At 48.2% G+C, this 27,522-nt stretch overlaps 11 protein-coding genes across 11 annotated transcripts; 4 read left to right on the forward strand and 7 right to left on the reverse strand.

Annotated features, from left to right (window-relative positions):
• Positions 1–417: 417 nt before the first annotated feature.
• BO95DRAFT_380789 (lysine N(6)-hydroxylase/L-ornithine N(5)-oxygenase family protein) lies at positions 418–2,597 on the forward strand. Its single transcript, XM_025583351.1, has 2 exons — positions 418–1,677; positions 1,748–2,597. The coding sequence occupies exons 1-2, from the start codon at positions 812–814 to the stop codon at positions 2,379–2,381; spliced, it is 1,500 nt and encodes a 499-aa protein (XP_025446668.1). The 5' UTR covers positions 418–811; the 3' UTR covers positions 2,382–2,597.
• A 3,216-nt stretch (positions 2,598–5,813) lies between these two features.
• On the reverse strand, positions 5,814–7,726 carry BO95DRAFT_511122 (DHHC family palmitoyltransferase). Its single transcript, XM_025591407.1, has 6 exons — positions 7,702–7,726; positions 7,568–7,640; positions 7,193–7,457; positions 7,029–7,141; positions 6,230–6,960; positions 5,814–6,162 (listed from the first exon to the last, which is right to left on the reverse strand). Exons 3-5 carry the CDS (start codon positions 7,375–7,377, stop codon positions 6,305–6,307), a joined length of 954 nt encoding a protein of 317 aa, XP_025446669.1. The 5' UTR covers positions 7,378–7,457; positions 7,568–7,640; positions 7,702–7,726; the 3' UTR covers positions 5,814–6,162; positions 6,230–6,304.
• Positions 7,727–10,070: 2,344 nt separating this feature from the next.
• Positions 10,071–10,874, reverse strand: BO95DRAFT_449877 (putative cyclin-dependent protein kinase complex component; the record flags this gene model as incomplete). Its single annotated transcript, XM_025587974.1, has 2 exons — positions 10,071–10,760; positions 10,845–10,874. The coding sequence occupies 2 exons, from the start codon at positions 10,872–10,874 to the stop codon at positions 10,071–10,073; spliced, it is 720 nt and encodes a 239-aa protein (XP_025446670.1).
• A 711-nt stretch (positions 10,875–11,585) lies between these two features.
• Positions 11,586–13,461, reverse strand: BO95DRAFT_405211 (uncharacterized protein; the record flags this gene model as incomplete). Its single annotated transcript, XM_025583990.1, has 4 exons — positions 11,586–12,346; positions 12,396–12,878; positions 12,936–13,215; positions 13,292–13,461. 4 exons carry the CDS (start codon positions 13,459–13,461, stop codon positions 11,714–11,716), a joined length of 1,566 nt encoding a protein of 521 aa, XP_025446671.1. The 3' UTR covers positions 11,586–11,713.
• Positions 13,462–13,684: 223 nt separating this feature from the next.
• BO95DRAFT_438900 (hydrogen/calcium exchanger domain-containing protein) lies at positions 13,685–15,395 on the reverse strand. Its single transcript, XM_025585611.1, has 4 exons — positions 15,348–15,395; positions 14,588–15,293; positions 14,238–14,531; positions 13,685–14,156 (listed from the first exon to the last, which is right to left on the reverse strand). The coding sequence occupies exons 1-4, from the start codon at positions 15,388–15,390 to the stop codon at positions 13,859–13,861; spliced, it is 1,341 nt and encodes a 446-aa protein (XP_025446672.1). The 5' UTR covers positions 15,391–15,395; the 3' UTR covers positions 13,685–13,858.
• Positions 15,396–16,356: 961 nt separating this feature from the next.
• On the forward strand, positions 16,357–19,071 carry BO95DRAFT_438901 (cystathionine beta-synthase CYS4). The gene is made up of 4 exons (XM_025585612.1): positions 16,357–17,061; positions 17,134–17,168; positions 17,253–17,929; positions 17,988–19,071. Exons 1-4 carry the CDS (start codon positions 16,802–16,804, stop codon positions 18,606–18,608), a joined length of 1,593 nt encoding a protein of 530 aa, XP_025446673.1. The 5' UTR covers positions 16,357–16,801; the 3' UTR covers positions 18,609–19,071.
• Positions 19,072–19,484: 413 nt separating this feature from the next.
• Positions 19,485–21,111, reverse strand: BO95DRAFT_223747 (signal recognition particle receptor subunit beta). The gene is made up of 4 exons (XM_025581216.1): positions 21,105–21,111; positions 20,986–21,048; positions 20,621–20,867; positions 19,485–20,549 (listed from the first exon to the last, which is right to left on the reverse strand). The coding sequence occupies exons 3-4, from the start codon at positions 20,831–20,833 to the stop codon at positions 19,812–19,814; spliced, it is 951 nt and encodes a 316-aa protein (XP_025446674.1). The 5' UTR covers positions 20,834–20,867; positions 20,986–21,048; positions 21,105–21,111; the 3' UTR covers positions 19,485–19,811.
• Positions 21,112–21,658: 547 nt separating this feature from the next.
• BO95DRAFT_353149 (putative beta-1,6-glucan biosynthesis protein (Knh1)) lies at positions 21,659–22,621 on the forward strand (the record flags this gene model as incomplete). The annotated part of the gene is made up of 4 exons (XM_025582170.1): positions 21,659–21,802; positions 21,873–21,973; positions 22,067–22,469; positions 22,556–22,621. The coding sequence occupies 4 exons, from the start codon at positions 21,659–21,661 to the stop codon at positions 22,619–22,621; spliced, it is 714 nt and encodes a 237-aa protein (XP_025446675.1).
• A 137-nt stretch (positions 22,622–22,758) lies between these two features.
• On the reverse strand, positions 22,759–24,709 carry BO95DRAFT_438904 (glutamate 5-kinase). The gene is made up of 5 exons (XM_025585613.1): positions 24,577–24,709; positions 24,332–24,519; positions 24,157–24,267; positions 24,007–24,102; positions 22,759–23,947 (listed from the first exon to the last, which is right to left on the reverse strand). Exons 1-5 carry the CDS (start codon positions 24,611–24,613, stop codon positions 23,108–23,110), a joined length of 1,272 nt encoding a protein of 423 aa, XP_025446676.1. The 5' UTR covers positions 24,614–24,709; the 3' UTR covers positions 22,759–23,107.
• On the forward strand, positions 24,648–25,990 carry BO95DRAFT_438905 (mitochondrial inner membrane protease ATP23). The gene is made up of 3 exons (XM_025585614.1): positions 24,648–25,127; positions 25,218–25,477; positions 25,544–25,990. The coding sequence occupies exons 1-3, from the start codon at positions 24,899–24,901 to the stop codon at positions 25,769–25,771; spliced, it is 717 nt and encodes a 238-aa protein (XP_025446677.1). The 5' UTR covers positions 24,648–24,898; the 3' UTR covers positions 25,772–25,990.
• Positions 25,641–27,464, reverse strand: BO95DRAFT_380813 (aurora family serine/threonine-protein kinase). Its single transcript, XM_025583352.1, has 3 exons — positions 27,196–27,464; positions 26,193–27,140; positions 25,641–26,143 (listed from the first exon to the last, which is right to left on the reverse strand). Exons 1-3 carry the CDS (start codon positions 27,289–27,291, stop codon positions 26,018–26,020), a joined length of 1,170 nt encoding a protein of 389 aa, XP_025446678.1. The 5' UTR covers positions 27,292–27,464; the 3' UTR covers positions 25,641–26,017.
• Between the last annotated feature and the right edge of the window lie 58 nt (positions 27,465–27,522).

The raw sequence follows: 27,522 nt of genomic DNA on the forward strand, positions 1-27,522 counted from the left end.
TATGCTATTCCTGGCCCGCTGTCAAAGCATGGCCAGCCGAATTATGCTGGTGTGCTGAAAAAGCAAGCAGGAGAGATGAGGTAAATTATATTCAAAGTCGAGAGAACGTTGCGTTAGATACAACTGCGTCTACAGACACCGAAATTAACATAAATTAGAAGGAACCTTAAACAAAAACAAAAGAAAAAGAAAAAGAAGAAAGGAAAGGAAAAGGAAAGGGAGAGAGGGAGAGGAAAGGAAGGAAAAGAAAGAATTGATCGAACCACTCGGGATTCCGACCTGCAAAAACTAAAAAGTTTCATAGCCTTAAGCAGGATCCGTCGCTTCAAAAAAATAATCTTATCCATCTTGGGCTCCCCAGGAAACCACCACCGTCCGTCTGTGGACCTACAGTACGTATTCGGTATTTAACTTCCACCGATTTTTTCATTCGTAGATTATCAGATCGGTTTTATTGTTTTTTCCTGCCCCATATGGGCAGTCATAATTTATCCGCTTCGATTATCTTGGATTCCATTTTCGGCGCGCCTGACTCCATCCATTCTCTCCATTGCCCCCATCGATTAATCCACCGGTGCATATAACTACCTACGACCCCTCGCCCGTAACCTACCGCAATTTCCTCCCTCTCTTTCTCTCTCTCTCTCTCCCTCTCTACTCTCTCCCTACCTCTCCCCAAACACTATCTTCTGCTCTCTCCAAAGCCCGCCCACGGTGTTTTATGCTCCCATTCCCATCCTGATCTTGGGACACAGACCTTTCTCGCCAGCTACTCCCTTTTGCCACATCTTGCCTAGCATAGCTAATACCAATGGAGTCTATCGTCCGGAAGCCTGAAGTGAGCTTTCAGAGCCACCGCGACATGGCTGTCAAGCAACAGCGGGAGCCATCCCGTCTCCGAGCAAGCCCCCAAGACGAGCTACACGATTTGCTTTGTGTGGGGTTCGGTCCTGCATCGCTCGCAATCGCAATTGCCTTGAACGATGCCCTGGATCCTTGTTTGAACAAGTCCACCTCCAGCTCCGGCTGGCAACCTAGAGTCTGCTTTCTGGAGCGTCAGAAGCAGTTCGCCTGGCATCCGGGCATGTTGCTGCCCGGATCGAAAATGCAAATCTCTTTCATCAAGGACCTGGCCACCCTCCGTGATCCCCGCAGCAGTTTCACCTTCCTCAACTACCTTCACCAGAAGGAGCGGTTGATTCACTTCACAAATCTGGGCACGTTCACTCCAGCGCGCCTGGAGTTCGAAGATTATATGCGCTGGTGTGCGCAACGGTTCTCCGAGGTGGTCTCCTACGGAGAAGAGGTGATTGATGTGGTTCCGGGCAAAACCGACCCGACAGGCTCGGTGGTTGACTATTTCACTGTTCGTTCCCGCAATGTCGAGACCGGAGAGATTTCCTCCAGAACGGCACGGAAGGTCGTAGTTGCGCTTGGTGGCAGTCCAAAGATGCCCCCAGGCCTTCCTCAAGACCCCCGGATCCTGCATTCGTCCCAGTACTGCACCAATCTACCCGCTCTACTCAGCGACGAGCGCAAACCTTACAACGTTGCCGTTCTCGGAAGCGGCCAAAGTGCTGCGGAAATCTTCCACGATATTCAGAAGCGTTATCCTAACTCTAAGACTACCCTGATAATGCGGGATACCGCCATGCGACCCAGCGATGACTCCCCATTGTAAGCGCAATCACCTCATATCACCTCCTCCCTCAACCTTATGGCCCTGTGAACTGACTCAGATGTTTAGCGTCAATGAACTCTTCAATCCCGAGAGAATCGATAAATTCTACAACCTTTCTGCGAATGAACGTCAGCGTTCCCTCAAGGCCGACAAGGCCACTAACTACAGTGTCGTCCGGCTTGAGCTCATCGAGCAGATTTTCGACGACATGTATACCCAGCGAATCCAGAACCCTGACGAGTCACAGTGGCAACACCGCATTCTACCTGGCCGTAAAGTCACCCGAGTTGAACATCATGGTCCCCAAAGTCGGATGCGCATTCACGTTCGCGCCGCTAAGGATGGAGCGGACAGCTTGGTTGGTGATGGCAAGGAGACATTGGAGGTGGATGCCCTCATGGTGGCAACGGGTTACAACCGCAATGCACACGAGCAACTTTTGAAGAACGTACAGCACCTGCGACCGGCGGGGCAGGAAGTGTGGACCCCTGGCCGGGATTATCGGGTCGATATGGACACCAGCAAAGTCAGCGCCCATGCAGGCATTTGGCTTCAGGGCTGCAATGAGAAGACACATGGCCTGAGCGACAGTCTTCTGTCTGTCTTGGCCGCTCGAGGCGGAGAGATGGTGGAGTCGATCTTTGGTGAACAGCTGTCGGGTGCGACGGTGCCGGCCACCAGATTGCGCGCCATGCTGTAATACAGGAATCTGATTCAGGGGGGCATCCGCAGGTCTGTTTCGTCGGCATAACTTCCTGATGCCTGGGAATAATACTTGAATGATCAGAAGAGAAGAGGAGAAAAATAGAGGGGCGGGTGAGATGAAAAAAGAAACGCTTGCTTCAGGAAATACCTTGACTGTAAACAATATATTTGTCAGTTATGATCGTTTACTCGTGTTAAGTATACCATTTACATACAACTTTGATACAGAGAAACTCAAGGTACGTAGCATATTACATAGAGATTGAGATGAGATACATTGTTGCTCGAATCAATACTTTCTAATTGGAGCGACGTAGAAAATAATGCCATGGCATTGTGCTGTACCTATAGAATGTAACTCAATGATACCCTAGGTTAGCCAACGAGGGACAGAATTGCCGAACGACACTACTTCAATGATTTGAAGTCATTAGCTGTCCCATGTACTGTGTTATCAAGAAAAGTTCAAATGATGTGCCTTTGGGTGGGTGGTGGGAGGGTAAAGGGAGGGAAGAAGAAGAGCAACGGGTCTGAGGCCGGCGTGGAGACGATAATTGGGGAACTTCGTACTTAGTACCTTACGATACTGTAAGTTACAGGCCCGCTGACGTCAAGCGACGGGAGCTGATTGGCCTACATCGGATAAGTTTATGAGCTACACCAAGGTCATGAATTAGTCACGGTGCACAAGCAGAAAATGGTAACATGAAGGGGGAGCGAAAAAAACAACAACAACAACAACAACAATTGGAAGGGGTTGGGAAAGGGAAAAGACTCCAAAATATGTTATCTAACACCACTCTGTGGTCCGTCTGTTCTCGCCATTCGGAACCCGAGGCGCATCCTCTACCAAGGTTAATTGGAAGGAGGAGGGGGGGGGGATATCGGGATCCTCCCGATAATCTGATCAGATAAAAATTTTCTCCTGTTATCAGATGGCGCCATCTTGCAACACCCGTAATTCGCTCACAGTTCGGCCCGGGAGATTTTGAGACCTTACAGTGCAAAGGATACACACATGTTCTGGAGCTTGCAGCCCAAGGGTGCTCCTCAAACTCGATGGGTAAGTATCATTTCCTTAACCGTTCAGCACTGCTTGTCCTTTTTTTTGATGTTGGTATATCTGTACTGGCGGGACGTGGACACGGAAGGGGTTGCTTCACAGAGGCCCGGCCCAAAATACCTCCATACTATCCGTGTCCGTACGTACCGTACCTACGGACCGGGAGTAGCAACCTAGCCGTATACGCGAGGGAGCATTGCGGTCCACTCACTGATTTCCGCTGATTGATTAGATGAGACCATGTCCCCCAAGACCCACACCTTCTCTTTCTGGCCCGTTGTTGGCTTCTGAATTCTGATAGCTTTTGCTTGGAGCTTTTTTCAATGAGAAAGAAAAAAAAGAAGGGGGAAAAGAAAGGAGTTCACATAGAATTGTAGTCGCCTCAGTACACACCTGAACAGAATCCAAATGCTGGCCCATTTATGATCGATCGGTCATAGGCCAGTGACTCTCTGAGGGGGATCGGGAGAGAAGGGTTGACGGTTGATGAAAACCCAGGCGCCCCACTCCCAGCCCATGCGGTGCCCACAATACCAAGGCCCTAACAGAAGACGAGGGATTAAAAAGAACAAGTGCTTTTACTGCCCGGCTCGGATAGCGCCTCAATCAATCAGACCATAGGCCAGCAAGTAAGTAGTCTCCATTGAGCTAGGTCTGTAGGACCTCTTTCTTTCCCGGGAGTTTCCTTCGCCGTGACAATGAGTATACTGTACGTAGTGGTAACAATAGACTTGGGCAAACCTATCTCCTCTCCCGTATAATGTACCGAGCATACTACTATGTACAGTATATGAATATTAGTATTCTTTCTCGGGTGGATTAATACATACATGTATGTACATGCATTCATGCAGGTAAGCGCTAAACGGGCATTATGTCTCGAACCTGTCGCTAGGGCCTGATCCATCCACCCACATCTGCAGACTCTGCTTCGGTCTGGACCCAGTCGTTGTTTGGTATGTATTGCACGTTGTGCCAACGCTGCATGATCCTCTCTTACTAGCTATGTTACCTCAAGTGAGGGGTCGGTCGGAGGTGTTCCCAACTCTCGGTTCCGTCCCTTACCTACTGGTGGCGGCAGGAGAGGAGGAGGAGGCCTTCATGGTTCCTTCCTCAGGAAGGCAGGCGGTGGCCTTATACGGCCTCTTCAACTTCCCTCCCTTCTCTCCTTCTCCTCCTCCCTCAAAAACAATCCTTCTACGAATAGCTTTATATTGAATCAATCCAATCAGTTACCCTTTATCATTCCATTCACTCATACTGCGTCATTCTTCCGCTTCATTATTCCATCCTTGCTCGGGCGTTTTCACTACCGGTCCATAGTCTCCATACGAAGATGTCGGCAATCATGGGCGTGCCCTTCGCAGCAAGAGAGCTAGCTTAGCTCGAAGGCTATTATTTGAAGATTCCCACGTGTTCCTGGTACACATTGATAACCTTAGAAGGTATATATGTACAGTACTATATGTACTGTAGCGTACATTATACATAGTATCAAGAAGCCTGTGATCAGCGGTGTCGCTCGTCGGCCAAAACCGCCACTCTTCATTTTGAGTCAAAATCGCAGGGTTCGGCTGTCTTACACACTGCATGGAATAAATACATAATGAGTAATGTAATTGTCTTTGTGCCCTAATCAATCAGTGGCCCTTTGCCCCTCCCTTCTTCCTTCTCTCTTCTCCTTCTCCTCCGCCGCCTTCAAACCAATGGAAAATATTGATCTCAGGCTAGTCAGATTAGTACAGACGCAGCGGTCGAGCCCACATGCTATAAGACACCAAGCCTTTCCGTGCCCACTACCCATCTCAGCAAGCCAGTACATATAGGCCGATAGAAACCACATACTCAGTAGATATGCATAGGTGTGATTGTGGGGTGCACTACAGCCACTCTGTAACATTACACTACAGAAAAGACCTATCCACATGCAGATTCTCCACATACTCATCAAAACACTCTATCGGCGATTACATGCAATAATAGTCATGGTTGACTTGTTTCTCACCTACTCTACTCATTTGAGGAAAGGAGAAGTAGAGATTCAGAAAGAACGAGACAGCCGACAAGGTTCCAAGGGATGAAAGGATATGGTGGTGTAGCCTGTATGTATGTACCTATGTAACTATACTTACCTTGGTATATACCTACGTACCTCCTACACTACTCATACTACTAGTCGATGGCGCCTGCCGAGATAAGATCTTAGCATGATTGTGGGTTTTTGAAATCTGCGACATCGGATCATTTGCTACATAGTACGTGGTCCTGGGTATATTACTGCGGTATGCTTGGTAACTTCGTCTTGTACTGATGATGTAAATACCAGTACATCATACTGTACAGGCAAAGGAATTATGAACATTACATGAACGAATGTTTGCGATTTTCCACTTGTGCTTATACACTGGGCATACATACGCCCAGTCCCTATTCGGCTCCGAGAGCTCTCTGCAGCTTTCTTTACAGTCTCTGCGCTGGAATTGAACCCCCCTTTTGTGGCTCTGACCCTTCGTCATGGCACTGTTCTAGGTATGATTATGAGAGATCCATCAATCGCAGTTTCACCAGATTCAAGCGCAGGTGTCAACTTCAAATATCCATACAATCCTCATGTGCCGAGGCCATCGGTGGCTATCATCTAGAATATAATTCGAGTATGCAAAGCATAATATACTGAGACAGTGATGAGCCAAGAACAGGTAACGATTGCCATCTATGAGAGGTTAATCCATGCATCTCCGTTCCGCACGGATTCGCGCGACGCTGATCTGCAATCTCACCTCCCAAGCATGAGACCGTCATAGTTTCAGGTTCTTGATTCAACGACTCTGAAGTCGTGAAGGAAGAGAGATGATTTAAGCATTTTGCTCTAGGTCATTGTCGGCCAGGCTACGGTAGCCCCCGCCGCTGTGCATTCGCAATGGAATCTCATACATTCGGTTGTAATTGACAACTTCACCGCCGAGCATGGCAGAACCTGGCTCTCGTCGTCCGAAGTAGGGAGCAGGGTCGCACCAGAAATCCTGACAGTTAGTGACAATGCCACGGGAAAAGGGATTCTTTGGCCGGGCGGTACGTGGGCCGTCCCGTAATCCGTCCCGCGCTGTTGCAAAGAATGTATCAACTCCCAAAAGAGAGGACCATTGTTGCAGGCAGCCATTCCGTTGGTGCCTATGTGAAACATTTTGCGCCAGAGCCGGATTGGGACCTTGACCGGCCGAAGAGAGGCCAGCTGCATCTAACGATGTCGTACCTGCCGTCACAGCCGAGGCAAATGCTCGTGAGCTTGGATAACTCCGGTCAATCGAATGGCCCCTCATGTTTTCGTAAGTCGTCTGGTTTCGGGAGATTTGGACAAGCTGAACGGCACAGAGCATAGTTATCCAGACCAGCTGAATGACCACCCAGATATCGAGAACTAGAGTAAATGTGTCACGGAGTACAAGATCACACAATGCATCATTTATGACATTGCACTGTGGATTCGCTGGAGCTGGAAGAACGTTGATATCTTGAGTTTCGTCAGCAGGAGCACGCTCCGCTTTGCGCTACCCTTCAGATGAGCCAAGAACAACTTACAATTGAATGTCAGGCGCAAGAACAAGATGATGCCGATTTCTAAGCAGATGATATACGAGACGAAGTGCCGCAGATTGTTCGCGCCAACACAGTTGTCGATCCATGGGCAATGACTGATTGGGGTTAGTGGACGCTTTTCTGACAGCGACTGGCGGGAACCTCACTGATCATGCTTTGCGACGCAACGCCCACAACGCTTACAATGCTTGCTTCGCAAAGGCTTTCGAATCATACACAAGACGCAGAAATTTTCCTCGTCAAATTTCCACTGCTCGAATAATTCGGTGACTACGGCTCGTTGCTGATTCCTGCTGCTCATCTTCGGAACAAAACCTGGATCTTCGGTCATCGCACAGAAATAGAAGTATGCCGTCAGAGAAAAGAATACGGTGAAGGAGATGTTGGAAATCGGTGATGAGGAAAACGTCGCTAAGCGTGGGCTAGTCAGTTCGAATAATCCCTTACCCCTCTCAATGCGCGGATCATGCCTTGGAGATAGACGAGGCGGCCTGAGGGAATGGAAGATAAGAATTACTGACCAGGTAGCAAGTAGAAGGCATATCTGAAACCAACCCAGAAAAGAGAGCCTGCAAAGACCCCAGACAGGTAAGGCTTAGTTCAAAATCAGCGCTATTGCGTGACATGGATTGGGGCACAATCGGTGCTTGCTTACCGTCTTTTGGAGGATTCGATACTCTGAAGGGCCTTGATTAGCGACTTTTTGAGCCATCCATTGAAGACCATAGACCGTAAGCAGCATGAGCGGGATAGCGAAAAACACAACCACATTGCTGAGAATCCAGATAGCTGCAAATATCATGAAGAAAGGCCACAGGAAGAAGAACCTCGACATGGCGTTCTTACTCCGCACCCAGGGCGTCAGGCCCATAGGCAGGATTTTGGTGTTTCCGTCGAAGTCATGACCACATTCGTCTAGAGCGCGATACCATATCCGGGTCGTATTCATCTCACTCGCTACGGTTGCTGGCGTTTTACCATCTCTGGTTTTTGCGAACCTATCTGCACCATACTCTATGAGCTTATGGACGCAAGGAAGAGATCCCTTGACCAAGGCCCAATGGAGAGGGGTTAGACCGCCATCATCAACCGCATTGGCGTTGGCACCCCAACGCAAGTAGATATCCACACATGCAGGGTAACCTTTATACGCCGCCCACATTAGACCTGTGTGGCCTTGTTGGTCGGGAACATCCACCGGGATTTCTTGGTGTAAAAGAAGCACAAGCAGGAATGCATTTCCATCAATCGTGGCAAGATGTAGAATATTGTAGCCTTGGACATCGGTAAGAAGAGGATCTGCGCCATGCTGTAGTAAGAGGTGTACGATATAATAGTGGCAACGTTGCGCTGCCCACATAGCCGGAGTAGCCACTGATTCTCCCCCCTTGGCATTAACATCGGCACCGGAATCAAGAAGGAATTTGCACATAGCATATTGATTGTTTATAGCAGCCCACTGAAGTGAAAAGACACAGTGTCGGTCAGCAATTTATGACGCAATGAGGACTAGGCAGTAGGAACTGCACGACATGGAATTTGTGCCGCATTCTTGAGCAATATAGAACATACATGTAATGGGGTGATTCCTTCCTCATCCTTGTAGTCAGCTGTGAATTTTTTCTCATCAAATAATTTCTGCATGACTGAGATCTCTCCGATGCGAGCAATCTGCATAATGTCCTCGCCGAGTCGAATCGCACCCTTTATATTGCTCCGCTCCGTCTTCATACTCTGAAGTTCGACGGTCGCCTCATGCTGGGCCACTTTTGGAGGGGAGGTACTGCTCTTGCCGCTGGGCAAGGACGGTGGACGGCCCAGTCCCGCAGAGTCGCGGTTATTCTGCGGTCCAGTCGAGGAAGTCCCTGACGCCATTTCGAATGCAACACGATTTCTGCAGTTGCAAGATGAAGCAACAGCCCTTGAATTACGGCGGAGAAAGATAGAGAATGGCAGGACAGTTTGCGGAACGGAGGGGGTAAGGTTGTTTCTGGAGATTGACTAGCTGGGAAAGTACTCTCGACACATCTAATGGCGCATAGCGGAGATCCAGTCACAGGTGATTTATTGAGAAAAGAAGAGGTCAACAACACGAACGTGCCTTCCAAGTCTCAATGGCTGCCTCTGAAGGCGATGATAATGCAGAAAGAATATCAGAAGCAATAATGGAGAAAAAAGCAACCGGACGAACGGGGCCTGGAAAGAACACCTCTATTTGTTGTATGGCGGAGTCACAAGGTGGAAGATGCGCGCGCGGTTGGGCTGGGGGCTGGGCTGACCAATTGCCTGGGGGCCTGGGGGCCTGGGGCCATCTATAGGGACGATGGCTAAGTTAGCTGAGGTACGGAGTGGTTACTCAGCCACTCATTAATAATAGTTATGGTTCTAAGTGGTTGGATAGCATTTGGGAGTTCTCTGCACTATGTTGAACATGGTGAATTTCTCGAGATTGTTCTCGACATTGGGCAAATTCGAAGTCAATGCTTCCACACTAATCTAACGAGACAGTAAAAATTCAAATAACATGTCGCTGTTTGCAAATAGCATATATACGATGTCGCTATCCAAGATTCTCTGCTTGCCGTCCTCGGCTTTTGACTAAGCAAATCACTAACTAACTACCTACTAACTAGGTAACCTATTTTAATCGACTAAGTGACTAACTAAACAGTTAGCCAACCAGTTAATCGAATTGTGGTCAGGCTAGGCAGCCGCATTCAAGGTTGCGATCAAAGTAAAGTTTTTGTTGTTTTCCCATGCCATCGCCTCCAATAGAATTGACTATTCATCCCCACTGAGCTTTTCGATCGAAGGTCGCACCCAACAGTCGGTGGAGGTTACCAGTCAAGAAATATCATAAACCATCATCACTGGGTATCAATTCCAAAAAAAAGAAAGAAACAAAAAAAGAGAAAGAATAATAATGATATGCAAAACCATCCTCCGAGATGCTGAGCAAACGTACGTCGTTCTTTCCTGACAAGCACAGCGTAGGTCATAGCAAGGAAAGCAGTCAACATGCCCTCACTCTTGGCATGAGAAGCCCTCAACTGCTTCGGGGGAATTGTCGCCAGTAAGATCCAGCCCGGCCTGAAGTAGCTTTGCCTGCTCGGATAACATGTGCGCATCAACCCGTAGATCGAAATCTGCCAAGAAACAGAAACTGACTTCGAGTTTCGACAGCTCACGTTCGGTCACTCCGCCAACCTTAGCAACCCGGCTGTGTGGATAACTTAGGTCTTCCAAAGTTTTCATTGCAACTCGAAGCCCAGCAAGAACTAGACGGTGCATATTCCTTCCATTTACCTGTATCACTTTCTCAGTATTAACCATCCTGGTGATATACATGCTCGTAGCCAGATAAACGCCTGTGGACATGGGGCAATATTGGTGAAGCCGTAGAAGGTAATCTTTCAGAGTGATCGGTGGTACCCGCTTCGACAGAAACCTCTTGGAAAGCACGCTTTGTTGAACAAGGTCGTGCCCCAATTTTTCGTCATTGGCTGGAAAGCAATGCAATTCGGAGGCTCTAATGGGCGTGGTCTCGCCACTAGAGATGTTGTCACCGGGTGTCCGAACACCGGGAGGCGCGGCGTGTATTTGAGATAATTGTGGATCTTCCGAGGATGATTTCAAGAGAACCTCGATGCTGGAGCACAATAACCTCAGCGCAGTGCTCGGAGAGATTTGGAAAACATCGGCTACAAGCCAAGCCTTCGAGTCGTGCCCAGTGCCAGCGTGTAGAACACACCGATCGGAGATCTCTGCTAAGGTTGTAACAGCAGGTAGAATTTGAACCACTTCACATTCACTTCTTGGATGATTCATTGTGAAGTGCTGCAGAGAAAGGCAGAAACAAGCGTGGTAGTATGTAGAGCGGCCTTGAACCTACAGGCGAAGATTAACCTCTCTAATAGGGATGGCATGGTATGACTGAGTCCAGCGAATAAATATACTAGTCGAACCACATTGAATGATTGTTGACCCAAGTATAGATTATATTTAGAAGCAAGAGAGGTATGACGGGATTGTGTCAAGGAAAAGGCGAGTCGTCCAGTCAGTTGCAACGTTGAGGAACATGTGTTAACTGCTGCAGGCGCGGTCGATGCCTCGGTCAACTTCTGATTGATTATGGTGAAAGGGCCATTTCACGGTACCTGCATGTAATTGGAATAGTCAACGACGGCTTGAAAAGCCAAATCGAAGTCGAGTAAATATGAATCAAGCGTCCTCTTTGCGCGGCAATCCATCCAAAACATAAACAAATGCTGAATCTGGCAGACTTGCTCAATATGAGAATGGACCGGACATTAGTTCGTCCGGTTTCGTGCACCCAACCCCTTCCACTTCAATCGCCGGACATCTCGTAGGGACGGATGGTCTAATCTTATATTTAGTTCACCCCAGATGGCTCGGGACCCGCAGAAAGGGGATATCGAGTAGTGCGACAATTATACATCCTCTGCGATGCAAATAATTTTGATATCCATGGGTCTCCATTTTCTTTCGCTCATCGATTGTCGAGCTCAGGGATTATGAAGAGAGCCACGAGAGCGACACTAGCCGTCATACTAATTTGGAGCTTCAGTCGCTCATGGACAGTTAACTGAGACTCGTACATGTGCAAGACCGAAGTTCTTTATCAAATTTTGCATCATATTCATGTCTTAGATATGAGATACCTGTCCTTCCCATCTCTTCAAGAAATTTTGCAGGCATGAATCGCGTTCAGAAAGCATATCAGGCTTCAGTCTCTTCACCCTTTCCTGAATACGTTCTAGTTCAGCTTCAAGTTCAGAAATCAGGAGCTTATGGTCAATATTGGGGAGTGACGCCTTGGAACCCGAACTGGTTTGGAGTCGAGGCAGAAGAAATTGGATTGCCGAATCGGTAGGAAACAAAGCCGCTTTCAGTGGCGAATCTGCAGCCAAGCCATAGCCTTTTGAAGACTCTACGAGATTGCGTCTCTTTTCCTGCAAACATTTCAAGGGCCCACCTCTTGCTTCGAGTGATAGGTTGTCCAGGGTTAAGCCCATTCTGCGTATCAGACCTGCGAGAGCTTGGACCTCGGAGAGCGGGACACGATGGCTTCTTGAAGGAATATTTAGAGACGCTGCCAGTGCGACTTGGGTCTTCAACGTCCTCAGCTTTGGAGCAGATGAGACCAGAAGCAGCTCGCCTATTTCAGTCTTATATGCAGCAGTAAAGGCTTCAAGTGTCCCGCAAAACGAATCCTGCTCCTGTAATCCTTTGGTACACTCTCTCGTTGTCAATACCATCTGCGAAAGAATGCCTCCGAGCTGCAAAGATAATCAGCAATTGCGCCAAATTTTTCGACGAGTGACCTACAAGGTGCAGTTTCTGATTCGAGGATGCACATAGCGCACCGTGGTGCGATTGCATTTCGCGATGTATGGGATCGACAAGTTGCTGTCTAGTAGACAATTCTGCGAGGATGCCAATCTCAGAGTACAATGACCCCAGCTCTTCTTCGAGGGCTTCCGATACATCAGAGTCTGCGTGTGTTGTCTTGTCCTGCATCACCCCATGGACCTTCTGTACAGTTTCCAAGTATAGGCGGTCAAGACGGTGCCGTATCTCTCCTGCGACATACTGAGCATGATGTACACCCAGATCCGTAGCCTGTCTGGAAATAGAAACATCGTTCCCAACATACTCAAGCCCGTGGGCAACTCTTTCAAGGTGTGCGAGGGTTTTTTCATCGTCCTTCAATCGAGTAGTCAGAGAAGAGAGTAATTCTCTCCCTTCTGTTGCTACCTTCTCCAATTCCGATTTGACGTCGAGTTCCAGCTCAAGAGAGGTTTCAAGAAACTGAACAGACTATAAGCAAGTAGCTCCGGATTTCGATTCACCCCTCAAGTGACTTACTACGGCTGTAGCAGTCTGCCTCCCGGATAGAGTCTTCAAACGTAATCTTTCTGCATCCCTCTTGAACCCGAGCTCTCTTTTTTCCTTCTGATGAAGCTGTCTGTTCATAGTTTCGCATATTGAAGAGAATATCTTCTTCTGCCGTAGAATTGCGGTCGTTGAAGCGTTAAGTGAATCGATCGCTTGCTGAAGTTCTTCTTCGAGAATTGGCCGAGTTGTGCGCGTACTTCGATTATTGAGTAGTTTGGTCAGGACATTCGATTTCTCGAGAGCAGAATGTCTGCAGGCTCAAGAAGAAGCAGGGGTTAGTTAATCAAAGGTAGATTTTGGTCATGTACGCAGGGCGTGGTGGGTACAATGTAAACTCTTCTTGTGACAATAGTAACTCGCTGGTGATATGCTCCGTCACCCACTTGGCATGAGCTGCAGCGCCTGCCGCATTACTGAAGACTGACAAGACCTTATTTCGATCGATCGGGAGATTGCGCTCCCTGAAAGCATTGATGACAAGAGGTGTTGACTCCATTGGATTGACTGGGTCGAACATCGGTACGCTGGCTCTGCAAGTCAGCCGCACACGGCCTAGAAATAGGAAGCATCGGTCAACAATGGGAAGCCTCGGCCTCGGCACATCATTTTGAGGGTGGCCAAGCAAATTCCCATTCTTCCCCACCATCCAACATACAACATACTACCTGCTGTAAAAGAAGTGGCTACGTACAAGCCAGATGAAAAAAGAAAACCAAGAACGGATTTCGAAATCGTTACTGAAAATTACACCTAGGAATAAACTTTCCCTCAAGAGATACCATCTAGTAAAGGAACTTACTTGCACAAAGTTGATGTCGAATAAGTTCTGCTGCAATCGACCTTCACCTCCAGTATGGACATAACACGAAACGCCCTCTCAATAGCTACACCAATCATGCATCTGACCCACCTTGCGGCTCAATCTGGGGGTAATACCATGTGCTCACGGCTATAATCACGTATACCAAAACACACAGACCCCCTTCAAGGTAATTTGATTTACCGTCACGGAGGAAATTTCCGACAACCAGAATAGACAACACTACCAGAACAATCATGAAGATCTCGAAGTTCAGGCCCAAGTCTTTCCCTAGACCCCACCCAACGATCACTGCCAAAGGCGCATTCAGCAGAGCCGTCTGAATAGATGGCCCCAGGCAGTGGAAGAGAGCGAAGTTGATCTGATTATCCCTGGACAGATAGTCAGCAGAGACCGGCAAACGAAAAGCTGCTGCAGTACGTGGTCGGGGGCCATCCAAAAGATTCACTTACCAAGCTTCATCAATTGCAGTTAAATGCTCTGCCGCCTTTTCGACCAAAGGCACAAGGATAAGGCCAACGAAATTGTCGGACACCCCTCTATCGACAATATGCTCGATTTCTTCTACCAAGAAGACTGCTGACATACAGACACAAGCGAGGGATGTCGCAATAGCGATGAAGCATTCGACTAGAGTGAGCTTTGCACGCTTCAATTCCTTTTCCCTGTCCTCATCCTGATGCTCGTCGAACTCGAGGACTTCGTCAAAAATGCTGTGGTGACTGTGAAGATTGTAGAATAGATACCTGAACCGGTTAGCATGATGCTACAGAAATAAGTGCTATTGCAGGCATCCACCTACATCAGGAACGCGACCAGGAGGATCACGGCGGTGGCTCGACTGATGATCAAGGTAGACTGGTTTAGTTGTGCTGGTGTAATCTGTGTATGTGTTGAACTGCTACTCAAAGCGGAGTAGAAGGCACTGGGAATCAACAGACCGAAGCCTGCTACCAGTAACAGCCCGGATCCTACTTCACTCACGGCTTCATGAAATGACTGCTCCTCCCGTGTAATACCACCAAAAAAGAAACAAAGACCCAAGCAGAGTAAGAGATTTGCCAGCACGGAACCCAGAATCGCAGCCTGAATGACTGGGATGAGGTCGCCGTTTCTATCGTTATGAATCAGAACCATGAAGAGAACAATTTCCACCACAGAGCTTAGCGTTGTCTCCAGAAGGACGCCAAACACTTTGGGCAGCTTCTTCGCAAGCTCCCCCCCCGCAAACCCGAGTAGATTAGCGGAGGGTACCATAGCTATATAATTGAGAGCAAACACCCAAACATGTAAGTCTGGCCGTGCAAAATGGATGGCGATAGCAGCTGGGACAAATGGCCAGAGCACGTTGACCAGCATGGACAAGGTACACGTGCTTCGCAAACAGACCCGCAGGAAGTGAACGGGGTGAATACCAGTTCGGCCGCTTTCTCCCGCAGTATCGATGCGAAACAATCCATGGTGTCGTTTACGGGCTTGTTTATTATGCGTGGGAAGCACTGTATTATCTTGCGACCCGTCAGCCACGTGCATAGGATCTGGCGATAAGACCCCGAGGGCACCTTGAAGACCTTCCTGTCGCCCGGATTGCAAACGCTGGCTCATGTTGCTGTAAAACGCGTAAATCGTGAGGGCTGTGCACACAAACGCCCTTGATCGAGATTCACCAACCGCTTGCTGAAATTTTCTGTTCTGGGTTATGGTAAAAGGGTGGGGGGTCGAAGAACTAGGCTCGCACGTCTTATTACTGACAAACAAGAGATGACATGATCATGGACATCAGAAGCCGAGGTAAAGAGGAGGTAAAGAGGAGGCAAAGAGGGAAGTAATCCTCAAAGAAGATATGCAGGTAATCGTCGAGACTGAGGCATGATGGGCTAGAAGCCCGCGCATATATATATAAAGGAAATGAAGATTTGAGACCTCCAGGTCAAGGATCTTGGCAAATGTGTTGGCAGCTGGCGAAAGGTCGATCGCACATAGTACTCCGTATGAAGTCTAGTTCTAGCCTGGTCCCACGCGGCTGGATAGTACTGTACAGTACGGAGTGACTTACTTCATAACTAGTAGTAACATAAGTTAACTAAGTCACTCCTGTAGCATGGAGTCCAGCCTTCTAAATCGAGCTCAGACAGTCAGCACCAGCTGAGTAGCCGAACCAAATTTCAAATACCCTGTAATGTTAGTTAATTAATCGTGCCTACACAAGTTAATCAGGTTAGTTAGGCGCCGATGAGAGTTTCATGAATAGCCGTGATCATTGACCCTTTTTTTTTCTTTTTCTTTCTTTTTTTTTTGCCCGAGAGCATTGCTAAAGTATTGCAGCCGAACAGGTTAACCTTAAAGCGGCCCTTTAAGCATACTCAAACTTGGTTGGAGTAAAGGCACCTTGCAAGGTACAGTACACTTGTACTGTAACCCAGCGGTGCCCGCCGCCAAGATGAACACAGCCACAGCAGCAGGGAGTCTGTAGCAGGTGCCCAGACTCATCCCGTATCCGAACAATACAGTATATACTCCGTACATAGTACGGGGTACAGAACATGTAGTTAAGTACGGAGTAATGAGCATCGAGTACTCCGTACTCATCGTGTTAAAACAACCCATGATAAGCCTGAGCTGACCTCGAAGAAATTAGCTGAGCGCAGGCTCCAGGTTCTGAAGTGCTCTTCTCCATAATAAGTTGAGCTGGAAATGAATGTCTGAGAGCATTGTCCCAGCCCAGCCGACGGCTACGGCTACCGTCGGACGATGGGAGGAGGGGGAAGAGATTACGAGATTTTTATCCAGATTTTCTCATTGCCTCAGTAGTTATTCCTTCCCATTCCCCTCGTTTTTACTACTTTTCGCATTCTCCGTCTTTTTGTCTTTGTGTGTGTTTACACTTATCCCAGGGTACAAAATTCCATCTACTTTATAACTTCGGTTGCTTCTCAATCTTTATCCCTCAATAATCTCTTACCGTTCCCCTCTCGCATTATCCGCAGTCGGCGCTTTCCTCCCTCAATCATCAGCTATGTCGTCTATAACCGCTCCCGCCGTCCCTCCGGTGGCCCTCGAGACCATCACTCAACACATTGGTAATACGCCTCTAGTACGGCTGAATAGAATACCGCGCAGCTTGGGCATCGAGGCTACGGTGTATGCGAAATTGGAATTTTTCAACGCAGGGGGAAGCGTGAAGGACAGGATTGCCTTGCGCATGATTGAAGAAGCGGAGCGGTCGGGGCGCATCAAGCCCGGTGATACTTTAATTGAGCCTACTAGTGGAAACACGTACGTAACCTCAGGCCTTCGCTACGCTTGTCTCTCCGGAAAGCATGAGCTGAATTAACATTTGCTTTTTAGTGGCATTGGTCTTGCTCTTGTCGCCGCTGTCAAAGGTGAGTCGAGTCGTCTTGCTCGGATCATTTGACCCCAAGTCTCAGGTTGCCGATGTCTAACCCTTCTGCTGCGTTTTGTATAAGGCTACAAGACAATCATCACTCTCCCCGAAAAGATGTCTGCTGAAAAGGTCGCTGTACTGCGAGCCTTGAATGCCACCATCATTCGTACACCCAACGAAGCTGCTTTCGACTCTCCCGAATCTCACATCGGTGTGGCGAAGCGCCTTGAGAAGGAGCTTCCAAACGCGCATATATTGGATCAATATGGCAACGTGAACAATCCGTTGGCACATGAGCTAGGGACAGCTGAGGAAATCTGGACCCAGACGCAAGGACAGATCACGGCTATCGTTGCCGGTGCAGGAACTGGCGGAACTATCACCGGTCTAGCTCGTGGCTTAAAAAAGCATAATCCCAGTGTTCAGGTCATAGCTGCTGACCCTCATGGTTCGATCTTGGCTCTCCCTGCTACATTGAATCAGGAGCATATTAATGAGCCCTACAAAGTGGAAGGAATTGGCTACGACTTTATTCCCGAAGTCCTGGATCAGAAACTCGTTGATAAGTGGTACAAAACTGCTGATAAGGAGTCTTTCCAGTACGCTCGTCGCCTAATTGCAGAGGAAGGGCTTCTTGTTGGCGGAAGTAGTGGTAGTGCCATTGCGGCTTTGGTTCAGGCCGCCAAAGACCAGAGATTCGGCAAGGATGATGTGGTAGTTGTAGTCTTACCGGACAGCATCAGAAGCTACCTTACCAAGGTATTTTACTGTTTCTCATACAACTATATAAGGTGGCCATTGTTCTAATTGATTATAGTTTGCGGATGATGACTGGCTTGCTGCGAACGGGCTATTGACAGCTCCCGCCACTGCCCCAGCATCTTTGTCTCCAACGCTGAAGCCTCAAGGACAACAAGATGCATTTTCCGGCTCAAAGGTCAAAGCTCTGAGACTCAAACCGATTACCACGGTTCGGTCGAACATTCCATGCGAAACCGCCATTGAGATGATGCGTGACAGAGGCTTCGATCAACTTCCTGTTTTGGCAGCCTCTGGGAAGAAGCTTGTTGGGCTTCTCACCTTGGGCAACATTCTGAGTCGGCTTACCCACGGACGTGCTACAGGCAAGAGCCCTGTGGCGGATGTCATGTTTGACTTCAGCAAAATACCTGAAGTCGTCACGGATCCCAGAGATATGGGCATGTCGAAGCCCCAGGACGCCCAACAGACATCTCAGATCAAGAATCGGAAATTTGTTGAGATCACCATGGAAACGCCCCTCAGTGTGTTAAACCGATTTCTGGAATGGAACAGTGCAGCCGTTGTCACCGAGAGAGGCGAGAACGGAGCGATGAAGCCAGTCGCAGTTGCCACGAAAGTTGACCTGTTAAGCTGGATGCTTCGTCACAACGAGGATGGCGCCTCAGAGTCTCAATAGAAACAGTCTTCTCGCATACTGTCTGTTTTGGGCGCGATTCCGTCTGGGCTACGTCCTCCTTTTTGCTAATAAGCCCGGGCCTGCCAGCACCATCGGCCGCTACGCTGTTATATCCTTAATGAAGAACGGGGTGTTGTGGAGTATATGGTGGAGTATATGGAGATAGTTTCAGGTTGAGAAACGAACATGACTGTTTTTATTCTCTTTTCTAGATTTGATTTCACATGCTATTGGGTTGTATAAGGTTGGCATTATCGCCAGAGTCAGAACTACAATTAACCACATCAGCGATTGCCAGTTGTTGCAATTTTCTTCTACGGGATGCAACTTGGTAGAGCTCTTAAAGAGCCTTACAATGCTGGCACTATAATGTGCACTCTTTGTTGCGATGGCATTTTAGATTGATAAACTGCCGGTTCAACTCACACACAGAGAAATCTGGCCGCTCAGCACAATTTTTTAATGAGAAGACTGTTTCAGTGACGGCAAATCTTTTCTGGCAAGTTGACTATTAGTGAAATCTACCGCCATCTCAGTGGGATTGAATCGAATCTTGAAAGTAGTCGGATCGTACAGCTAGTACCTGTTTTAGATAACCTGGCACCAATCGTTGCTGTAAAGCCCTCAAGTACTGCAGCTTGCACGCTACAGCTGGATACTCTTATTTGTGATCATGATAACACTGTCAATCTTGAATGTTTTCTGACTAAGAAACCCAGGGTTTTGAACATCGTTCCAGGGCCAACAACGTTGAGATGATGTTTGAGTCAGGAATAACTAACCGTCACCAGTCCTGATTGCAAGCTTGTTTCCGCAGATGATCCTCTGCTGATTAAGGTGTAGTCTAGCCACCATTAGCCAAGCAAAACCAGAATATGCCTAGATCCTTGTTGCCACTGAGGTGTTGTATCCCTTGTGTCGTGAAGTAGGCTTGTTTAAATCCACCATACTCTATGAGCCAATCCTTAAGTCACACAATATATGAGGTGTGTTAAGGATGATGCTTGCTCCGAGTTAGTCTACAATCCCTTCACCAAAGCATACACATATGATCACTGAGGTAGTTCCTTCATTGCTCTGTTCTTCCCATCTCTTTGCCCAGTATATTGGCAAGTATGCCCATTGGCTCATGTGACTTCTGGGGTTGACGAGATCTCGCCGGCAATGATAGACCTCGCACTCCGTCAGCCATGAGCGTATACCTTACAGGCATTGACCTATCCATTCCTCCCATTTGCGCACACCAGATCCAAGATTGCTCTCTTCATCGCCCATGACTGCTCCTCCGACAATGTCTACTACTATACCAACTTCGTCTTTCAAAAACTGGAACGAGAATCTATCATGGGGGTTGCTGCTGCCTAGAATATCGTCTTCGTCATCGGCAATGCCAGCGTCAACACTAGCATCCAGAAGATTTTTGCTGCGAGAGTTCCGGAGTTTACTAATCTCATCCTCCAATTTCTCCCGCACGGATCCAGGCGGTAGGGCGGTGAAGAGGTCTTGTTTGTTGGCAGCCACAAGCACAGGAACTTCAGATGCTGCTTTCTTTCCCCTACTCAAAGCACGTCTCTGAAGGATCAAGAGCACATCGTACAAGTAATTGGCTGTATCCCGTAGGGTTTCGGGATTGGCAAGTACTGCAGTGTCCACCATGTACAAGACACCACGCAACTTCGACTTGGCATCCTTTGAGGCCGACATGGAGAGCAACTGCGAGATAGCTTGGGATTCACGGAGTTTTCCATGGCCAGGAGTGTCCATCAACCGATATTTGACCGGGTTCTTGGCAATATCCTTCAACGAAGTATCATTCACCGATCTGTAGCGATTTGATGCGGTCGGCACCGAGGCGGGAAGGCTGATGGTAGCTGCAGTAGATGTTTGGGACGTATGAGTGACTCGAATATCTGTACGAGCAGGAGACGACTTTGCTTCGAGCTGTTACTCATGCGGAGTGTGTCAGCTATACGTGGGAGAGCGAGAGAAAGAGCCTTTAAGGGAAGTCAGACCAGAGTCAAGAGAGCGGTCTTCCCAGCTCCATTAGGGCCCAAGAGCAAGAAATTGCTAGACGGCGGAGATGCAACCGTTCGGTAAAAGAGAAGATGCAATAGGACGGGCAGTCCGAACGCGATGAAGACCGTAATAGCAATCGCGATAGGGCTGCCGTCGAGCAAGCTAGTAGCTATGCCTTCTAATGAAACCCAGTCCCCGTGCGAACGCATTCTGATTGGATGCGCCCGCGAGATAGAGGTCTTTCTAGGCCGTTCAGCAAGATGATAAGATGATTAGCGCCGTGACAAAGGAGGAGTGCAGTGGTTGAGAGCAGGAAGAGGAGGAGCAGGGCGGAGAGTACGAGTGAGCCATTGGAACATACGTAGCTAGATGGATAAGATTAACTCGACTGGAGTGGGCCTTTCACAACCGACGCTAAAACCGCCTTCAACCGAAAGGCTCAGTTTTCAACCACCGTTCCATAGTCTCTAATGTACCTACCCTAGCAGTAAGGTACGTAGCAAGATCAAGGCTGGATGGAGGTAAGCTTAGTGGTTTTCCTGGGGAAGGAGTGACGACCAGGCAGTTACCTATCAGTATCTAAGAGGTATTATTATACCACCTTCATTGAAAAGTTCATAAGGAATGGGGTTAGTATATGAAGTCTAATCATGCAGAGTACTAATAGGATGTTAATACCTGACGGCCATGATCCCGCTACGTGCACTGTTTCCTTTCGGGGCCGCGTCCCTTGCTGCCAGCCAGGTGCAAATGCTATGGAGAGGGCCAGCATGCCGTCGATTGCAGGGGCAACACAAGGGCGTTGATTTCTCAGCTCATCAGTTTATTCTGTTTGTTTAATCTCTCTGTCTTGCAAGTAAATGCCACAAGTGAACTCGCAGCATCATCTGCCTCTGAGAAACTGAGAAAAATCTCTTCTTGTGTTTGTTTCCAATCTCTCTCTCTCTCTCTTTTCTCACAATATGATGATCAGGCACCTAATATTGTTCCTTCTCGCTGCGTTGTTTCCACAAGCACTCGCGGATGTGGAGTTTATGATTCCACAACCCGGTGCCATCCTACGAATCGGGGACGTTCTTACGGCCCAGTGGAGGGAATCAGGCAGGCATCCCCTGATCTCTGACCTCCTATACTATGATCTCTATCTCTGCGCCGGCGGGCAGGTAGCGGGCACTTATGTGGGGCTCCTGTCCCTACATATAGTTTATGTATCTATCGGAAGCCTACTGACCATTGCGGATGCTGCAGGAAGATGTAGCTCTGCTTTCGAGAGGTAACCTCTTTGCGAGGGGTAACTCACTATCCTTCACGCTCGACCGCAGCATAAGGGACAATGGTGCAAATACATAGTAAGGGGAATATGGCAGTGTGCATCTGCTGTGCCACACCATACCATCAAGTCATAATGAGCAGCCCATCGCTAACTCTGGAATCACTGACAGCTTTTTAAAAACGGTCTCTTGGGGCGCGGGTGCCTCCGTCATTAATGTTTCTGGACAGTTCACTATCACTAATATGACCAGTCCTGTCTCAACATCCGTCTTGCACAGCTTGCCTCCCACAATTAACAACTCTGCACTTTCGGATTGTGAAATGTCCAGACATCATGAACTACGAAAGAGACAAGTAGAAGAGGCTTTTACAGTCCCATATCAGTTGCAGACCGGGCCTACCAGATATGCGCCAATGGCCAAGAAGCCTGCAAGCACAATTCCAGCCAAAGTGCCGACTCCCCAGTTTCCAGCAAGCGCATATACCATCGCCACAACCTATCTCCCCCCAGCAACCGTTCAGGTCACCCTCTCCGCCTCTGTGACATACTCCGTGGCCAGTATCGAGAATACTGTATGTTTGAGTTGTTGCTTGCCCTGGCAGATGTCCTCTCAACTGTGATGTGACCTCGAAGATTGAGCTAACGGGATCCTGTACAGGCCTCTCCCGCACCACATTTGCACGACGCACAAATGAGGCGATTCTTAGAAAGATGGAAAGATTAGGTTTGGGGACTCGTAACAACGTTCACCACCATCTCAATAAACGTTGATATCCCTATCATACTGCTCATGTCTCTCAACCGCTAGGCGGATCATTACTGAGCACGTCTTGTGCACTCTCCCGGGCTACCAGTTTTCAAAGCTCCTAAAATTGACCGGATATTACCCATGTTATCATAATGATGGATGGTCGTTCGATCACTGTAATGGATTTAGAATCAAGAAAGACCTACTTGATCATGATATATATCCTTACGAGATCCCATCATAAGCTACTGTCAATTAATGAAAACTAGATAATCTTAGCCAGGAATGGTAGCATCATAATCTTCAGTCTAAATGAGCCTTTCGGCGCAGCTGTATTGCTTCAGACTTAGAATGGGAGAGGGGGAGGAAAGGCTAGAAGCCTACCGAATAGGTCTTTTAAGTGTTCGAAAAATGTGATCAACAAACTCAGTATCAGCACCTAGCTTGAGACTCTGGTGGGATCTATCGACCTGAGCTGTCATCGGTTTGCAGAAAGGCGATATTCTCACGGAGCGCCACATATTCACTATCGGCATACCCAAGTAGCGTATGGATTTGTGTGCTCCTGTGGCCCTTAACGCGCTCAATCTCGATACTGCCATAATTGACCAAGGCACGTCCAACTTCCTTGGGCTCTTGTCCATGATGAAGGAAATCACCATCGAGAGAGTCGGGAGAAACTTTCCCAATCACGACTAACCTTACCACTTCTTGTTGGGAGAAGTGACCTTCCACCCCAATTACACCGGCAGGGAGCAGGCTGGCCTTTTTCTGAATAGCACTATATGCACCGTGGTCTATATAGACTGTACCCCTGGGCTTCATTCCGTGAAGAAGCCAAAATGATCGGGATTGTATTGGATTCTCTGATGGAATGAATCGCGTGTGTAGCGGAGGCGAAGCCCGAGAGCTGCTTGATACCTCAAAGCTCTCGACTGGTTCGGCCACTGCATCTGGTACAATAGGCCTTCGACTCTGCTGTTGGAGATAATTGACAATATCATGCACATTTCCGGGCTTCGAACTCTTGGTGATGATAGTCGTTACGCCAGCACTAGTTCCAAGCTTTGCAGCGATGATCTTGGTACCCATACCACCGGTACCTAGAGATGATCCAGCCGATGAAACATCTGCTTCTAAGGTTGAAATATCTGTGACAACTTCAATTGGGCGCGCGTCGGGATTTGTACGGGGATTAGCAGTATAGAGACAATCAACATCCGTCATCAGGAAGAGGTAATCGGCCTTGACCATCGCTGCTGTGATCGCTGATAGTGTATCGTTGTCACCAAATTTGATTTCCTGGTAAACTCAGTATGACATTCCGCGACGCAATAGGTGGGGACAAAGGGTCAACCTACGGAAACAGCCAAAGTGTCGTTCTCATTGACAATCGGGATTACACCCATATCAAATAGCTGCGAGAAGGTATTTTGAGCATTGATGTATTGTGTTCTCTATTATCTTGTTAGGGATAATGAACATTCTCGTTAGTTCACAACGATGCTTACATCGGCAATATCGTTCCTAGTTAACAGGATTTGCGCTACTGGGAGACGCAGGTGCGCAAACAGACCATCCCAAAGACTCATCAGCCTACACTGGCCAACGGCAGCCAATGCCTAGAACACCATGGTCAGTACTTGCGAATCTAACGCCTGCACAAATCAATTCCGTATTGTATACCTGTATCCGAGGTAAGTGTTTAGGTCTCTCTTCCACATCCATTCTTCGCAACCCCACACCAACAGCGCCAGACGAAACAAGAACAACATTATGACCTTCTCTGTGAAGCTTGGCAACTGTTTCGACTATGAGCGTAAGGATGGACAATATAGGTTCATGGGTGTTCTCGTCTACTATGGAACTGGTTCCTGCGCAGCAAGTTCTTGTTAGTTTCTGCCTTCGGTCAATCATGGCATGATCCGCACCTAGCTTGATGACAATGGTCAGACGCTTAAGAGCCATTGTGATTTGAGACTCAAATTATTGAATGATCAGCTCCCAACCATGATTGTTGCACAGTGCTACTGTGGGGCATCGGAAGTTGGCTGTTAACTTGGGCTTTGATTGTTGCTGTGAGTCAGCTGCAATAACCCACCTACCAAGACACCCTTTTTCTGCCGGCTCCCACCGCCCATTTACTCCACGGAGCTTGCCGCGGAATCAATTGTCGAGAGCATACAAGGACAAGCGATTTTTGAATAGAAGGAGGATATCTAGGTTATATCCCTCCTCCAGTGCTCATACATGATGACGGACTCTCGGGCAAATGATACCTCATCAAAGAATGAAACCTCTAACAACAGTGGCTTCATTCCTGGTGACGATACCTGGACGCAATGGCGCAATATCTTTGCTATCCTGACCGATAGAATGACCGATGAGGGCAAAGAACAATTCCGCATTGCGCGTGACACGCGGAATGAAGCTGGGGACTGCAAGCGCTGTGAGGATCAGCGAGACTATCTATTGCAATTCAGTGAGTCACATTCATATCTGCCTGCCAGCCTGCAATGAAGACACATAAGTTCAATGTTGTACACAGCCCGCTGATTGAATTCATTTAAAGGTCCGGTGATCCGATTCATGAGCGACAGCATCCGCCAGCTAGGTGGTAATCTTTCCAGTCATAATATCTACTGTCGCCGATGTACCAGTCGAAAGGCAGGGGGATTTGATCCTGACTACGGTATTCTGCTTTGCGCAAATGAAATGAAGGACCAGAGCCACCTAGAAGATACATTAGCACATGAGATGGTCCATGCCTATGATCACCTCAGGTTCAAAGTCGACTGGTCGAATAATCTTAGGCACGCTGCTTGTACAGAGGTAAAGAGCCATACCCTCAAGCCACCTGCGCCATCGGGTAGATAAAAAACGACTAATCGTGAGTAGATTCGAGCCAGCTCGCTGAGCGGGGAATGCAGATGGGCACGAGAGTTTTTCCGAAGGGGTCAGTGGAAACTGACACAGCAGCACCAAGAATGTGTACGACGAAGAGCGATCTTATCGGTGCGGGCACGGCCGGGATGCAAAGATGAAGCCCACGCCGAGAAGGTGGTAAATGAAGTTTGGGACAGTTGCTTTAGAGATACTCGCCCCTTTGATGAGATTTATCGCTAGTTACGGACGTCCGCTCCCACCAAAACTCTTCCTCGAAGTGTTTGTCGTATGTTTGACTTGAAATTCAAGTGCCAGTAAGATCGATCAAAGCTCCATCGCTAATCCAGGAAGACCAGCATCCATATTAACAGTAAACGCCAGTGTAATCAATTCCATGGTCGTGGACCATGGCAATGTGAAGGGAAAAGTACAGAAAGGTAAGAACTTCTGAACTCCGAAACGCCCTGAAATGCCCGGACAGTACAGTCATGCTTTGACATCCTTTGATGTACCAGAACTCCGCTTCGTTTCCTTAACACAATGCTTGAGAATCCATGGATGGCGTTGAATCTCATCCAAAGAAATTCGCCTCTCTGGGTCGAGTACAAGTAACTAAAAGGTTGTTAGAAGGGCTCGGCTAGGATATGGGACTTCTGCATACTCTCTTAATTAGATCTTTTGCTTCCGGACTCACGAAGGACGGTACGGTCATGTCGGCTCTGGCAATTCTTCGCTGCGTCATGACAGGTGTATCTTCAAAGGGCGCTTCCCCAACTAGGAACTCGTATGTCAAGACACCGAGACTCCACAGATCAACCTTCTCATTGTAGTAATTGTCCTGAGATCCGGGTTTAAGCATCTCAGGGGGCAGGTAATCCAGTGTCCCGCACATTGTCTGCCTTCGATTGTTAGGTGCATGAACACTCCACCCAAAGTCACTGATCTTGATTTCACCATGAATCCCAACAAGAATATTTTCTGGCTTGATGTCTCGGTGCATGACGTGCTTTTTGTGTAGGTATTTCAAAGCAGCAGCCATCTGAGCAATGTACTGCGCAGCCTTCCACTCAGGGAATCGATGTTCTTTTCGGAGATGCTTGTACAGTTCTCCTCGACCGGCAAACTCGAGAATAAGGAAAATCCGTTTGCTATCATGAAAGTGGCCATAAAGCCTCAAGACGTTCGGATGACGAAGGTTGCTTTGTATCTCAATCTCTCGTCGGACTTGCTTCTGCACTCCACCCTGCTGCAATTCGGATTTATGCAGTACCTTGAGTGCGCATACGAAGCCGGAGGCTCTCTCCTTGGCGAGATAAACTCGACCAAACTTCCCCTTCCCTAAAGGTTTGCCAATCTCAAACATGCCCAAGTGTAACATTTTGGGGGATGGCTGGTCGTAGAGTGGAGTCAGGTGTCGTTGCTCCCCATTCTCGTCGAGATTACGGTGTGATAGCGTACTCTGAGAACTCTTAACCGGTGACAAATTGACGTTCATTGCATTCACTTTATTTTCATTGGTGTTCTGTAGAGCCAGCTTGAGTAAATTGGATCGGCCCGAGCCATTATATTGTCCGGCACTCGTAGGGGGCATGGCTGTTGACAGTGTGCTCTGTCAAGATCATTAGCAGCGTCCACCAAATATGAGGTGTAGGTAATATGACTACCTTGGACTTTTGATAGGCGCCGCCATTTTGCACGCTCTCATGTTCTTCTTTGACTGAAAGACGCTCGAGGCGCGCTTCAAGTGTCTTGGTAGCCATTTGCTTGTGAGTGTGAAGCAGGTATGACTTTCGCGATGGAGGGTTTAAAAAAGCTAGCAGCTCAGTGTCGACACAGACTTTGAATTGCTGGGAGTTCTGGCTCAAGCTCACAGTCTTGAAGCCACATAAGACGAGAGTTGGTACCGAATCGTATTGAGAAACAAGTCGGAATTGAGTGAAACCATAGTCGCACGGATGTTTATCAGTTTCAAGGATATGCTCGGTCGCCCC

This window comes from Aspergillus brunneoviolaceus, assembly GCF_003184695.1.
Source record: "Aspergillus brunneoviolaceus CBS 621.78 unplaced genomic scaffold BO95scaffold_6, whole genome shotgun sequence".
In the NCBI taxonomy this organism is placed as follows: Eukaryota; Fungi; Ascomycota; class Eurotiomycetes; order Eurotiales; family Aspergillaceae; genus Aspergillus; species Aspergillus brunneoviolaceus.

What these genes read in the sequence shown, in the direction of transcription:
- BO95DRAFT_511122 (XM_025591407.1), bottom strand. Translation starts at nt 7,377, where the DNA reads ATGACCGAAGATCCAGGTTTTGTTCCGAAGATGAGCAGCAGGAATCAG. An exon ending in TGCGTCGCAAAGCATGATCA is followed by an intron (nt 7,142 to 7,192) that starts GTGAGGTTCCCG and finishes AACCCCAATCAG; the next exon opens with TCATTGCCCATGGATCGACA. An exon ending in CTTGCGCCTGACATTCAATT is followed by an intron (nt 6,961 to 7,028) that starts GTAAGTTGTTCT and finishes ACGAAACTCAAG; the next exon opens with ATATCAACGTTCTTCCAGCT.
- BO95DRAFT_223747 (XM_025581216.1), bottom strand. Translation starts at nt 20,833, where the DNA reads ATGCGTTCGCACGGGGACTGGGTTTCATTAGAAGGCATAGCTACTAGC. An exon ending in AGACCGCTCTCTTGACTCTG is followed by an intron (nt 20,550 to 20,620) that starts GTCTGACTTCCC and finishes CATGAGTAACAG; the next exon opens with CTCGAAGCAAAGTCGTCTCC.
- BO95DRAFT_380813 (XM_025583352.1), bottom strand. Translation starts at nt 27,291, where the DNA reads ATGGCTACCAAGACACTTGAAGCGCGCCTCGAGCGTCTTTCAGTCAAA. An exon ending in GCGCCTATCAAAAGTCCAAG is followed by an intron (nt 27,141 to 27,195) that starts GTAGTCATATTA and finishes TGATCTTGACAG; the next exon opens with AGCACACTGTCAACAGCCAT. An exon ending in CAAAAGATCTAATTAAGAGA is followed by an intron (nt 26,144 to 26,192) that starts GTATGCAGAAGT and finishes ACAACCTTTTAG; the next exon opens with TTACTTGTACTCGACCCAGA.
- BO95DRAFT_380789 (XM_025583351.1), top strand. Translation starts at nt 812, where the DNA reads ATGGAGTCTATCGTCCGGAAGCCTGAAGTGAGCTTTCAGAGCCACCGC. An exon ending in CCCAGCGATGACTCCCCATT is followed by an intron (nt 1,678 to 1,747) that starts GTAAGCGCAATC and finishes TCAGATGTTTAG; the next exon opens with CGTCAATGAACTCTTCAATC.
- BO95DRAFT_438904 (XM_025585613.1), bottom strand. Translation starts at nt 24,613, where the DNA reads ATGGCTCTTAAGCGTCTGACCATTGTCATCAAGCTAG. An exon ending in GACCATTGTCATCAAGCTAG is followed by an intron (nt 24,520 to 24,576) that starts GTGCGGATCATG and finishes CTTGCTGCGCAG; the next exon opens with GAACCAGTTCCATAGTAGAC. An exon ending in ACGACACTTTGGCTGTTTCC is followed by an intron (nt 23,948 to 24,006) that starts GTAGGTTGACCC and finishes TGAGTTTACCAG; the next exon opens with GAAATCAAATTTGGTGACAA.
- BO95DRAFT_438900 (XM_025585611.1), bottom strand. Translation starts at nt 15,390, where the DNA reads ATGAGCCAGCGTTTGCAATCCGGGCGACAGGAAGGTCTTCAAG. An exon ending in GCGACAGGAAGGTCTTCAAG is followed by an intron (nt 15,294 to 15,347) that starts GTGCCCTCGGGG and finishes ACGGGTCGCAAG; the next exon opens with ATAATACAGTGCTTCCCACG. An exon ending in CTCCTGGTCGCGTTCCTGAT is followed by an intron (nt 14,532 to 14,587) that starts GTAGGTGGATGC and finishes TAACCGGTTCAG; the next exon opens with GTATCTATTCTACAATCTTC.
- BO95DRAFT_438901 (XM_025585612.1), top strand. Translation starts at nt 16,802, where the DNA reads ATGTCGTCTATAACCGCTCCCGCCGTCCCTCCGGTGGCCCTCGAGACC. An exon ending in TCTTGTCGCCGCTGTCAAAG is followed by an intron (nt 17,169 to 17,252) that starts GTGAGTCGAGTC and finishes GTTTTGTATAAG; the next exon opens with GCTACAAGACAATCATCACT. An exon ending in TCAGAAGCTACCTTACCAAG is followed by an intron (nt 17,930 to 17,987) that starts GTATTTTACTGT and finishes AATTGATTATAG; the next exon opens with TTTGCGGATGATGACTGGCT.
- BO95DRAFT_438905 (XM_025585614.1), top strand. Translation starts at nt 24,899, where the DNA reads ATGACGGACTCTCGGGCAAATGATACCTCATCAAAGAATGAAACCTCT. An exon ending in AGACTATCTATTGCAATTCA is followed by an intron (nt 25,128 to 25,217) that starts GTGAGTCACATT and finishes ATTCATTTAAAG; the next exon opens with GTCCGGTGATCCGATTCATG. An exon ending in GGCACGCTGCTTGTACAGAG is followed by an intron (nt 25,478 to 25,543) that starts GTAAAGAGCCAT and finishes AATCGTGAGTAG; the next exon opens with ATTCGAGCCAGCTCGCTGAG.